Source organism: Marmota marmota, unplaced genomic scaffold, assembly GCF_001458135.2.
Source record: "Marmota marmota marmota unplaced genomic scaffold, marMar, whole genome shotgun sequence".
Lineage (NCBI taxonomy): Eukaryota > Metazoa > Chordata > Mammalia > Rodentia > Sciuridae > Marmota > Marmota marmota.
The window spans coordinates 51891970-51904708 of NW_026000108.1; the positions used below are offsets into that span (position 1 = coordinate 51891970).

Below are 12739 nucleotides of genomic sequence, written 5' to 3' on the forward strand. Positions count from 1 at the left end.
AGAGTGTACTACAGGGATACTGCCACATCGATGTTCATAGCAGCACAATTCACAATAGCTAGACTGTGGAACCAACCCAATTGCCCTTCAATAGATGAATGGATAAAAAAAATGTGGCATTTATACACAATGGAGTATCAAGCAGCAGTAAAAAATGACAAAATCATGGAATATGCAGGGAAATGGATGGCATTAGAGCAGATTTTGCTAAGTGAAGCTAGCCAATCCCTAAAAAACAAATGCCAAATGTCTTCTTTGATATAATGAGAGCAACTAAGAACAGAGCAGGGAGGAAGAGCAGGAGGAAAAGATTAACATTAAACAGAGACATGAGGTGGGAGGGAAAGGGAGAGAAAAGGGAAATTGCATGGAAATGGAAGGAGACCCTCATTGTTACACAAAATTACATATAAGAGGTTGTGAGGGGAATGGGAAAAAAAACAAGGAGAGAAATGAATTACAGTAGATGGGGTAGAGAGAGAAGATGGGAGGGGAGGGGAGGGGGGATAGTAGGGGTTAGGAAAGGTTAAATTACCAATTAAATCTTGTTTATTAATAGAAATAAAAGGACAGTCTTATATGGATATCTAAACTCTAAGAACCAAATTCCATCTATTATAAAACAGTTTTCCTTATTTCTGTGAGTTTTCAAAAAGGAGATTTTTTTTACATTGAATTAGCTATTTTTTATTTGTTACAATATATTCATATGGGCATACAATAAAACAGTATAGTTTGATCAGTTCATTCCCTAGTACCTTCCCTTTCCCTGCCATTCCTCCCCCTGTTCTCCTTCTTCTATTCTACTGATCTCCCTTCTATTTTTTTTAATTTGTTCTAATTAGTTAAACATAGCGGTGGAATGCATTTTGGCAGATTGTACAGTAATGGAGCACAACTTCTCATTCCTCTGGCTGAACATGGTACAGAGTCACACCAGTAGTCTAATCATATATGTATATAAGGTTATAATGTCTGTTTCATTCTACTGTCCTTCCCATCCCCACAGCTCACCTCTCCTCTCACTCCCCTCTACAGTATTCGAAGTTCCTTCATCCTCTCCTAACTGCCCCACTACCCCACTATGGATTAGCATCTGCTTACCAGAGAAAACACTTGACCTTTTTTTTCTTGGGATTGGCTTATTTCACTTTACCGTGAGATTCTCTACGGCTTATTTCACTTACAATGGTTTTCTCTATTTCATCCATTTACCTGCAAATACCATAATTTCATTCTTCTGTAAGGCTCAGTAGTATTCCACTGTGTGTATGTATCACATTTTCTTTATCCATTCATCTATTGAAGTGCATTTAGGTAGTCTCCATAGTTTAGCTATTGTGAATTGAGCTGTTATAAACATTGATGTGGCTGTGTAACTGTAGTATGCTGATTTTAAGTCCTATGGTTATCAACTGAGGAGTGGGATAGCTGGCTCAAATGGTGTTCCAAGTTTTCTGAGGTATTTCCATACTGCTTTCTATTGTGGTCGCACCAATTTGCAGTGCCACCAGCAATGTATGAGTGTACCTACCTCAAAAAGGAGATATTAAGTATGATTCCTAATTTTATCTTTAATATCTTCCATTAGGCAAATTCAGTAAGGAATGGCCTCCATAAGGGGACTATAATCATGGACATCTAGTATGGCCATTGAAAGTGCCAAGATTTGTGAGGTCCTTAGGTGAAGAAAAAACAAAGGACCACACTGATAGATCAAATAAAAGTGAAAAAAAGGAATGGGACTTGCTTTTTAGCCAAGGTTTACTTTTTGGCTTTATTTCCAAATATACCTATGGGTTTGAGATGTGATCATTTAAAGATATATGGGGAGAGATTTTGACTTAGAAAGGTTCCTGGGAAGGGATTGTCATGCATTAGAGCCTGCCTGTATTTTGGATACTTCTGGTGTAGGCAAAGAGCAGATGGTCTTTAGGATTGTTGAAGAAAATATAAATAGGACTAAATAGGTTGAGAGCCCAGTACAATGATGAGGTGCGAGGTCTTAACAACTGAGAACAGGTTTCTCAATTTCATAGACATAATTCTGTGTTAATTTATTCTTTCACTAAACATTAACCTAAAATATATACTGATTTTTGCTTTAAATACTGTAGGGAATACAAAAATAAAATAGTCTTAAATCTTATGGAACTTAAAAATATTTTAAGAGATAATACATGTATATAAAAACTATGCTACAGTGTAGAGTATTAGAAATGCTTTAAAGGAGAAACAAAAATGTTCAAAGAAGTTTGAATGAAGAGTAATTTTGCCTGGGATTATAAGAAAAGTATTCCTGACAAAGATGATACTTGAGCTTGATTTTGTAGATGAAGAGAACATATGATCAAAGAGAAGGGTGTGTTTAGAAAATGAAATGTAACAGGCATGTTATCAAGCAGTATACAAACATAAGAAAAAATGCTGTTGGTTACTGGCAGATTTTAAAGGACCTTAAATGCTATGGGGGCAGGGATTTAGGTTCTATTTTTCAAACAATGGGGAAAATGGAGATTATGGGAATAAAATTATTGAATAGCATTATAACCTGGTAGCAATTTGCCAAGTGAATACATTGAGAGGTTTGAGGTAGGAATGATGGTGTGGTGAGATAATAACAATTGAATGTTAATAATGGTTAATGATTATAACACAATGTCTTTAGGCATTTCAGATAATGATGCAATAGCTTGTAAACTCAATTTAGTTGGTGGTGTATTTTTTATCCATTCTGCTTGAACCACCATGATTGCAGTTCCCATCTTCCCTTCACCTGGGATGGTGGTGTGCTGTATTTTTTAAAATGTGTAATAGAATACAATACAAATGTTAGATTTAATTGCATCTAGTAAGGGTAATTAATGTTTTATGAACCTTCTTTCACAGTTTCTATAATATGTGTATGGAACTATGATGAAAAAATATGCAGTATTTCTTACTATGAATTATTCTTTATAAAACTCCATCTTCATGGTAATTTTTAATAGTGCTCTGTGGGTACAAGTGCATGGAGTACTGCATATGTGGCCTATGTTAAGGGCGCCTGAGTGGCAAACCACTCCCCTCTCTCTAGGCGCATCAGCAGCAAACTGCTTATCCCATAGGCACAGCTCTAGGTGTGAGGTCACACTTACTCCATGGTCCATGCCTCGATTGGTTGCTGCAAGGACAGTTGGCAGAAATTCTATTGGTGGCTGCCTATAATCTGTTTAGCTACTGCCCGTATATATACATGGTAACTACGCAATAAAATCAGACCTATAAAATCTCTGGAGGTCTTGATTTGTGACTCCGCAGCCACACTCTCCTCCACCCTGTTCGGTGGACCTCCTTGCTGAATGAGAGATAGCCCACACAGTGCTTTATAACTGTAGTTTAGGCATGAGAGAAGTTTTTGTTTTCTGTTTTTTTTTTTTTTAATAATGCTTGGGATCAAACCCAGGTCCTTGTTCATGGTAGGCAGAGGGAAATTCTCTGAGCACATTGTGTATCCTGGGAGATCAGTTTGTATTTGAAGTAGATAATGACTAAAGTACTAGTCATTTATTCTTCTATTTCTTTTAGGAACACTATAGTGAATGTTTAGCTTGATTGGTATATTATAGTTTTTGAATAATCAGTCTCATCACTTTGAGTTGTCTCTTACAATTCTATAAAAATCAACTGTCTTTAAAACAGCAGTTCTCAAGAGAGCATAATTTTATCCCATTTTTGCCAACATCTAGAGTTATTTTTGGTTATTATAATTTATTGTAAGTGATATGCTACAGGCATCCGGTAGAATGCTACTAAATAGTCTACAATAAACAGGGAAGCCCCATAAAACAAAGAATTTTCCAGGCCCAAATTTCAGCAGCACCAAGGTTAGGAAACCTTGCTTCAGAGAGACCCAAACTAGTTATTCAAAATAAATGATTCTTAAAAACAGTTGAAAGATTCATGCTTCTCGTTTAACACAGACCCAGTAAAACTGTTTGTAGGATGCTCTGATCATCAGCTTTATTAGATTTAAAATGATATATCAATATTTGCTTATATGTGACCTCAAATGAAATGTTACACAACAGTTCAGAAATAAGATCATTTTCTGAATCTTAACATTAAAATTCATATTACCACCATAATACAGAATAATTTATACTTGGACTATATGAGTAAATAAATGTCTCCCAAGCCTGCAAACCCTGATAATTCGTGGGTACTGCCAAGCTTAGAAATATTTCCATAAAATCTTTGACTAATTCTGTTATGAAATATGGAAGACTAACTTTCTTATTCAATTCATGAGACACTTTAATTAGGGAGCGTATTTTCTTTTTCAGAAAACTTTGTGAATTGTATTGGTATGTTCTCAAAATCTTTTTTTTTTTTTTAACTTGTTTTAAATACTAGAATTCCAAATGGCAATACTCAGGTCAAGAGCTTTAGAAACTCATTGGTTGTAGAAATACAAGGGAACAATTTTTTCTTTCTATGGAGAAAGACAATTTTCTTTGATTCTTTTAGGTATTAGTATTCTCAATTACTTTCAGGCCTTTTACCTTACAATAATAAAGGACAAAATCTCCCCCTGGTGATCAAAACATGTAAGTGTATCTTTAAAATGTCATTTTAAAATGGCCTGAGACTGCTCATAAAGCTACTATCACCCTCCACTGAATTTTCAAAACAAAATACATTTTTGATTAGATAATTACTATATATATCAAACATTAATTGGATTTTTTTAGAATATCTGTAGTATGAGAATATGTGTGTGTATGAGTATGAATGTGCGTGTTAAAAATTACAAAAAAGAAAAGTTTTCACAACTATGAGTTAGAAGATTGTTGCCTTAATTTGCCACCAGACTTTGTGAAATATAATTTCCTTTAGGAAAGTCCCCTAAATGCATTTAGAATAGCAAATTTATTTCTCATGGCAGAAAACCTGGGAGAACATGGCAGTTAAAAAAAAAAAAAGTACTTGTGAAGCTTATGAGCTCTGGAAAGGAGACAGGAAATCATGTAAACATTCCTTGAACTCCTTGAAAGTTCAGAAAGCTTCTCATTTAAGGGGAAAATCCTGACAAAAGCATACTATATCACAAGGGATCTTAAAAAAAATTGTATTGCAGCTCATGTATACTTCAACTTATTAATTTTAAAGAGCTGAATATCTCTGCTCTAATTTTCAAGCCAGGTAAAATGGCCCATTACTTTACAAATAAATATCCCTTATAAATTGGCTATAGATTACTGAATAACTAAAATGATTGTAAAATAAATCATGTTCTGTATCTCATGTTGCCAGATCCAAACATTGAATATCACTTCATTGTACTAAGCTCACTGAATATCCACATTCTCATACATATATGACCTGTATACAGTGCTCTTTGTTTAACTTTTATGGTGAGTTAGAGGCCTGTTTTTGAAGCAATCCAGCGTCGGTAATAAGTTACTTGTGTGTAGACTCCAGGTTTGTTCTTTTGACCACAGTTATCTCCCCAGCTTACAATTCCAATGAGATACCAGGTATCTTTAAGATCTTTTATAACTAATGGTCCCCCAGAATCACCCTGAAAATTTAAAAAAAAGGAGAAAGAAATTAGATTGACATTAAGCTTATTATTTATTTCAATGAACTACGTTTTATTATTAGACAGAAGACAGTATTTTATTATAGCTAACAATGCAGAATAATTAACTGAAACATGAAATTAAAAATTATAAATAGCTTTAAGGTTCAATTTCCATATCTTTATATTATTATTTTTTGTACAGAATACATAGTTAAAAGGAAAAATGAATATGAAGAATTTTATGTCTCACTTTCATTATTCAGCCTGTTTCCCTAGGAGTAGCCACTTCATGCTGGTTTAATAATTTCTTAGAATATCTGATTCCTTATCACTAAATAATATGCTCAAATGAATATTTCATAGATTTAGACTGTATATATTTATTTTCTGTTATATAGGTGAAGATTTAGCTGTTTTACAACCACTTCACAACTTTTCCTCACCATATCTTCATGTTATGTATCTCCATTTTGGATTAAATTAAAACTCGATGTTTACTTTAATCTCACTTAGTAAATGCCATTTATTAGTGAATCAAGCAACGTATTTTGATTATGTTACATTTGACATTTGTTGGGCAGAGTTTGGTTTCCTAGAATTAATAATACACTTTTTTTTCTTCTTCTTCCTTGTTTTGGGGGTGCGGGGTGGGTACTGGGGATTGAACCTAGGGGTGCTTAACCACTGAGCCATATCCTCAGCCTTTTAAAAAATTTATTATTATTATTCATTTTGAGACAGGGTCTCACTAAGTTGCTTAGGTCCTTGCTAAGTTCCTGAGGTTGGTCTTGAGTTTGTGATCCTCCTGCCTTAGCTTCCTGAGTCACTGGCAAGTGACACCATTCTGGGCTATTCTTTGGCTAATTTTCCATGTACTTTGGCAAATGTTTAATGTTTCAAAAAATCTATGTAGATCTAACAGTAATATTTACTAGTACTCAAGGATATCAGAGAACATGTCAGTTCTGGAGAATGAGCCCAGGAGTGCTTTACCATTGAGGTACATTCCCAGCTCTTTTTATTTTTAATCTGAAGACAGGATTTCTCTAAGTTGCTTAGAGCCTCTTAAAACTTGAGATTCTTTTACCTTAGCCTCCTGAATCACTGTGATTATATGCTATGCCACCACAGGAACACATCAGTTGTTTACTTCTTCTGAAGATGTTCCCCATCTCAGCATACACATACTTGCTCAATTTCCCTCTGTTTCCTGCATACTCACACACACACACACACACACACACACACACACACACACACATACCCCTTCCTTTTATAATGACTTAGATTGGTTACTCTAAACTTGGTGTAGAGATGATCCCGAGACTGTGTAGCCATCACCATTCTTTTGTGTTGATTTCATAATGCTTTGGGTTCCTTAACTTCCATTTTCTTGATTTTTCTCCCTCATTTTGATAAAGTATCCTACCAGGGAGTTTCCTAAGAAAGAGGTGCTTCTAAAGTTCTTATTACCTGTTTGAAAAGGCAGGGCACAAAGGCACCAAGGTGCTATATTACAGAAAACTATAAGTGCCAAACAAAGGGCCCAGTTAGTAACAGAAGAGAACAGAGACAAAGAACATAGTGGGGGTAGACTTAGAAGCTTTCAAACACACACACACATAAAAAGAGGATTTATGCTCTTTAAAAATAAAATTTATAAAATTATATATATATATAACCTAGATACCCTTAAATAGATGAATGGATAAATAAATGGTAATACATATATACAATGGAATATTATTCAGCATCAAAAGAGAATAAAAATATGGAACTTGCAGGTAAATGATGGAGTTGGAGAATATCATGCTAAGTGAAGTAAGCCAGCCTCCCAAAAACCAAAGGCTGAATGTTTTCTCTGATAAGCGGATGCTGGTCCATAACGGGGCAGGGGATGTGATGAGTGGAAAAACTTTGGATTGGGCAAAGGGGAGCGAGAGAAAGGGTGGGGGCATGGGTTAGGAAAGATGGTAGAATGAGACAGACATCATTACCCTAGGTACATGTATGATTGCAGGAATGGTGTGACTCTACTTTGTGTATAAACAGAGAAGTGAAAAATTGTGCTCCATTTGTGTACAACGAATTGAAGAACATTCTGTTGTCATGTATAACTGATTATAATATATTAAAAAGAGAAAGATCTTTATTCTAAAAATTATAAAACACTGATGAAAGGATTGCAAGAAGTACAAATAAATGGAAAGATATTCAATGTGCATGGACGGAAAAAATAAGTATTGTAAAATGTCCATACAACCCAAAGTGATTTATACAGTCAATGAAATCTCTGCCCAAATTCCAATGGCATTCTTCAAAGAAATAGAAAAAAACAAAAACAAAATCCTAAGATTCATATGGAATTACAAGAGACTAAAATTGCTAAATCAGTATTGAACAAGAAGAACAAAATTAAAAGCATTGTAAATCCTGATTTCAAAGTATATCACAAAGCCATAGTAATCCAAACTATATGATCCTGGCATTAAAACAGACACAAAAAATCAATGGAATAGAATTGAGAGCCCAGAAATAAACCTACACATCCAGAGTCAACTACTATTTGACAAGAGAACCAAGAATATGCAGTGTAGAAAGGAAAGGACAGTCTCTTCAGTAAACAGTATTGGGAAAATTAGGTAGCTTCAAGCAAAATAATGAAACTGGACCCTTACGTAGCTTAAAAGAGTTAACTTAAAATGGATTAAAGACACAAATGTAAGCCCTGAAATTATAAAACTCTCAAGGAAAATGCTCCTTGACACTGATCTTGTTAATGATTTTTTTAGATATGACATTGAAAGGACAATCAACAAAACAGAAAATAAATAAATGGGACTACATCAGACTAAAAAGCTTCTGTGCAACAAAGGTAATAAGCAACAAAATGAAAAGGTAATCTACAAAATTAGAGAAAATATTTGCAAGTCATATATATGATAAAGGGTTAATATTCAAAATATACAAAACTTTACATAACTCAGTATCAAATAATGAATAATGCAATGAAAATTGGGCATATAACCTGAATAGACATTTCTAAAAAGGAGACATACAAATGGCCAATAGTATAATATAAGATGTTAAGATCACTAATCATTAGAGAAATGCAATCAAAATCATGAGATATCACTCCACACCTATTAGGATGGATAGTACCAAAAAGTCAAGATACAACATCAGTTGAAGAGGATGAGAACCCTTGTATGTGGTTGGTGAGAATGTAAATTGGTACAGCCTTTATGAAAAAGTACGATTCCTCAAAAAAGTTAAAATTAAGACTACCACATGATCCAATGATCCCACTTCTAAGTATTTAAGTGAAGCAAACTAAATCAGTAACTCAAAGAGACATCTGCACACTGCAGTATTATTCAGAGTATCCAAGACATGATCTACCTAAGTGTCTATTAATGAATGGTTGGCTAAAGAAGACACACACGCGCGCACACACACACACACACACCTCTGAACATTATTCAGCTATTTTTAAAAGAACCTGCTATTTGTGATAACACAATGAAATTGGAGGACATTGTTACATGAAATAAGTCAGACATAGGAAAACAGAGTATTATCTCACTTACGTGTGGAATCTAAAAAGTCAAACTCACTGAAACAGAGTACATTGGTAGTTTCCAAGGACTGTGGGAGAAATGTTGATCAAAGGGTATAAATTTTGAATTATAAGATGACCAAATCCTGGTAATATAATGTATAGCATGGATGGTGCTGAATAGATTAATTTTATTGTGATAATCATTATAATATGTATGTCAAATTATATACATTTCTTATTTACTATATATTTTCCATTTAAAAATCAAATATGCTCTTACAATCCAGAAGAAAAAGACAAATAAGATTTATAAAATATAATATATATGTATAAATAATATAATAAGAAAAGTAATATTAGTATGAGTTAATATTAAAAACAAACTAATAAAAATGAATTTAGAACAATAAAAGTAATATAAAATATATAAAATGTAATATACAAACTAACACAACACTTGTGGGCTCTCAGTAGGTAGGAGGACAGATGACATCCTTGGCGAGGAAGTGGTATGGATGAGGGTGCATTAGCAGTTCCTCATGTGAGTGTCTCAAAAGCACCTCAAACTCCACATGGCTGATGTTGGACTCAGATCTCTGTAGGATGTGTAACTTTGCCCTGACATGTTTACCACATTTTTTCAAATTATTTAAACCAGAAATTGAATTATTTTAATTTTTTAGCCAGAAATTTAGATATCATGTTTTGATACCTACTTTCTCCAATCATATCAAAATTATCCCTTCACTTGTCAATTTTAGCTCCTAACTTCTTTATCTAGCTTTGTCTACATGCTACCTTCTTAGTCCAAATTACCATATTTCACCTGGATTTTTGTTACACAGGCTAACTTATCCACTATGGCCATATCCAGATTTTCTCCTTACTGTGAGCAGAATGATTTTCAAAATGTTCAAATTTGATTGAAAAACTCTTTTAACTTAACAAACAAATAATACTACTCAGGAAGTGTTTTGGGAACTTTATACATATTAACTAATTTAGTATAAACCCCCTGATTAAAAATTTTAGTGCTTTCCATTGCTTTTAGGAAAAAGGGCAAAATACTTCAGGTTGCTGATTGCCCTGCCAGGAAATCCTCTTGCCTCACTTGGCAACATTGAGCCTATATGTTCTGTAATATTCTAAAGGTCTTCTTCAGTTCCTAAGCTCTCCCTAGCCACTTCATCATTACAGCCCTTCTCTTTTCTGCTAATTCAACTCTAGCTACCCTTCAACTTTAGCTTCACCTCTCTTAATAGTGTGTTTATTTTCATATATTCTTATAGAAATATGTCCTTTTTCTTCCAAGCACTCTACTGCAGGCATCTTCCTTTCATTACTGTATATTCTGTATTAACACACATCTATGTACGTAACAGTCAGTTCCCTGAAAGCAGGTTCCGTGTAGTAGTTGGTATGATGCATGGCACAAAGTAGGGAGTTTAAGCCTTTTTGAACAAATAGGAGACACAGAATGAATAAAACAATTACCAGGGAAAATTCTGGACTAATTCTTATGTTCCCAACTACCAGAATTTGAATTATGCTTCCTTCAGAAACTATTGCCAAAACCCATCTACTGTTTTCTGGAATGATTTTGAAGGCCATATTGAGAGAACTTACCCATCAGTGCCTGGATGGTTGTTAGAACTAGAAATTTTTCTTTTTGTAACTCTTGGTTGAACTATAAACAGTAGCAAAATCACAAAACTGCACTAAGTTGTGAAAACTTTCCATTTCTGGCTTTGATATCAGCAGTTCTGATCCTTTGTCATTTGGGTTTGGATCTTTCCTCACTAGACTTCTGGTGGAGAAATTAAGTTCTCTCTCTTCTTATTCTGCATATCAGGCATGGAATTTATTGAGTTCCAGATCAATATGCCATTGATGCTTGAACTTCTATTTTATTATCACATACCCCAGTAAAAATCACTGTACTTGTGTCTTGGATCCTTAAGCCTGAGTCACTTCCCTGAGAACTTACCCTAGTTTTGTATAGGTTTGTTTCATTATTAATTTGCCCAGACAGGCAGGAATTTTACCTCTGCTCCAATCCACTGAGGCTTCCCTAGGACCACCAATACTTCTGAGGCTTCTCAGTAATCTCACTAATTGAACTCTCATCCTTCTTCTCCAAATCTACTGATGATACCTTCCACTTGTTTCCCATGATGTCATCCTTGCTGGAATCCCTCAATTCTGGCTGCCTTCCTCCACACATTCTTGGCAACTGAAGTTAAACATGTGCCAGATCCTGCTCATAAAGCCTTTATGGTACAAAACTCACTGCTCCTTTTCTAACAGATGTTGCCCATGCTGTGCAGTTTTGATGATTCTGGACAGGGTTTTCTGCCACTTGATGTCAATACTATACCTATTTTTTAGCCACATAGAGTCACCTTGTTGGAGTTTTCAAGAATATCATATTAAAAACCAAATGCCTCTAGGAAGATGAACACTCTTACCTTTGTCAGAAATATATATATGCCAGATAGATGGTAGAGGACAGAGAAAGGCACTGGAAAGAACTTCAGGCTACTGCCAACTTGATCTAATCCAATCTTTTCATTGTTAATTAGCCCTTTAACCACATATGCTCTTTATGCTGATTCCCCCAAAATTACATGGGATGCCTTGAAGTATGATTTGTAATTATACCTTTATAGTTTGGCTATGCTCTTTCTCTTTTCTATAATGTTCTTTTCTTATTCTGCAATTGGGCAAGTACTATTTGTTCTTTGGAACATATTGAAATATCATCTCTCTGACACTAGCTCCAAAAATGTTCCCTTCAGGGAGAAAATATTTGTTCCCCATTATGTTATTTATAACATCATAGTATTTCCATTTTTAGGATGTGAGCCCTTTAAGAAAAGATACTTTGCTTTATTAATCTTTGGATTTCTGGTTATTAAGAAATTTTAATTTTATTGGTTTGTTTGATAGCATTAAAGAAACATTTTACTTATTTTATTTGGCTTACTAAAACATTTTAAACCATGTATTTGCTATAAAATTTACATTTAGAACTTTTTGGAGCTGATGTGATATCTTGTACTAATATAAAAAATATAGAATATTTTCTGGGTAAGATAAAAATTCTTTTTTGGGAGGTTATGAAATTTACATTGTTTTCTCTCTCCAACCTACCCTGCAAGCATCATAAATTCCTTCCAGATATCCAGCACAGAACATTCCAAATTTTATATCATTGCCATACACCTGTGGTTGCTTGCACACATCATTACTTATGATCTTCACTTTGGCTTCTCGTAGATTGTTTTGGGATTCCCCTGAAGAGAAAACAAAGCAGTTTTAATTTGTATAATGATCATCCTTACCTAGAGCAATGTTGAGAAGACTTGTTTCTAATCTTCATTCTAAAACTGTCAATATAGAATGAGGTTAACATAAGCAGTCCTAGAGAAAAAAATTCTAATTAAAATTTGGTACATTTAGGGATCATTATTTTCTATAACATTTTTATAAATAACTCTACAAGCAAGAAAACCTTTTGGTCCATACCTGTAATCCCAGTGATTCGGGAGGTAAAGCCAGAAGGATCACAAGTTTGAGGCCTATCTCGGCCAAAAAAAAAAAAAAAAAAA

General features: G+C 34.2%; 1 protein-coding gene across 1 annotated transcript in view; it reads right to left on the reverse strand.

The window, feature by feature from the left end:
* Positions 1 to 4803: 4803 nt before the first annotated feature.
* Positions 4804 to 12739, reverse strand: part of Tmprss11a (transmembrane serine protease 11A) — a 53395-nt gene continuing 45459 nt past the window's right edge. The window contains exons 9-10 of the mRNA XM_048783962.1: positions 12282 to 12424; positions 4804 to 5563 (exon numbers count right to left, since the gene is read on the reverse strand). Coding sequence (XP_048639919.1) covers positions 5402 to 5563; positions 12282 to 12424 — 305 coding nt within the window. The 3' untranslated portion in view covers positions 4804 to 5401. The remainder of the gene's footprint in view (positions 5564 to 12281; positions 12425 to 12739) is intronic.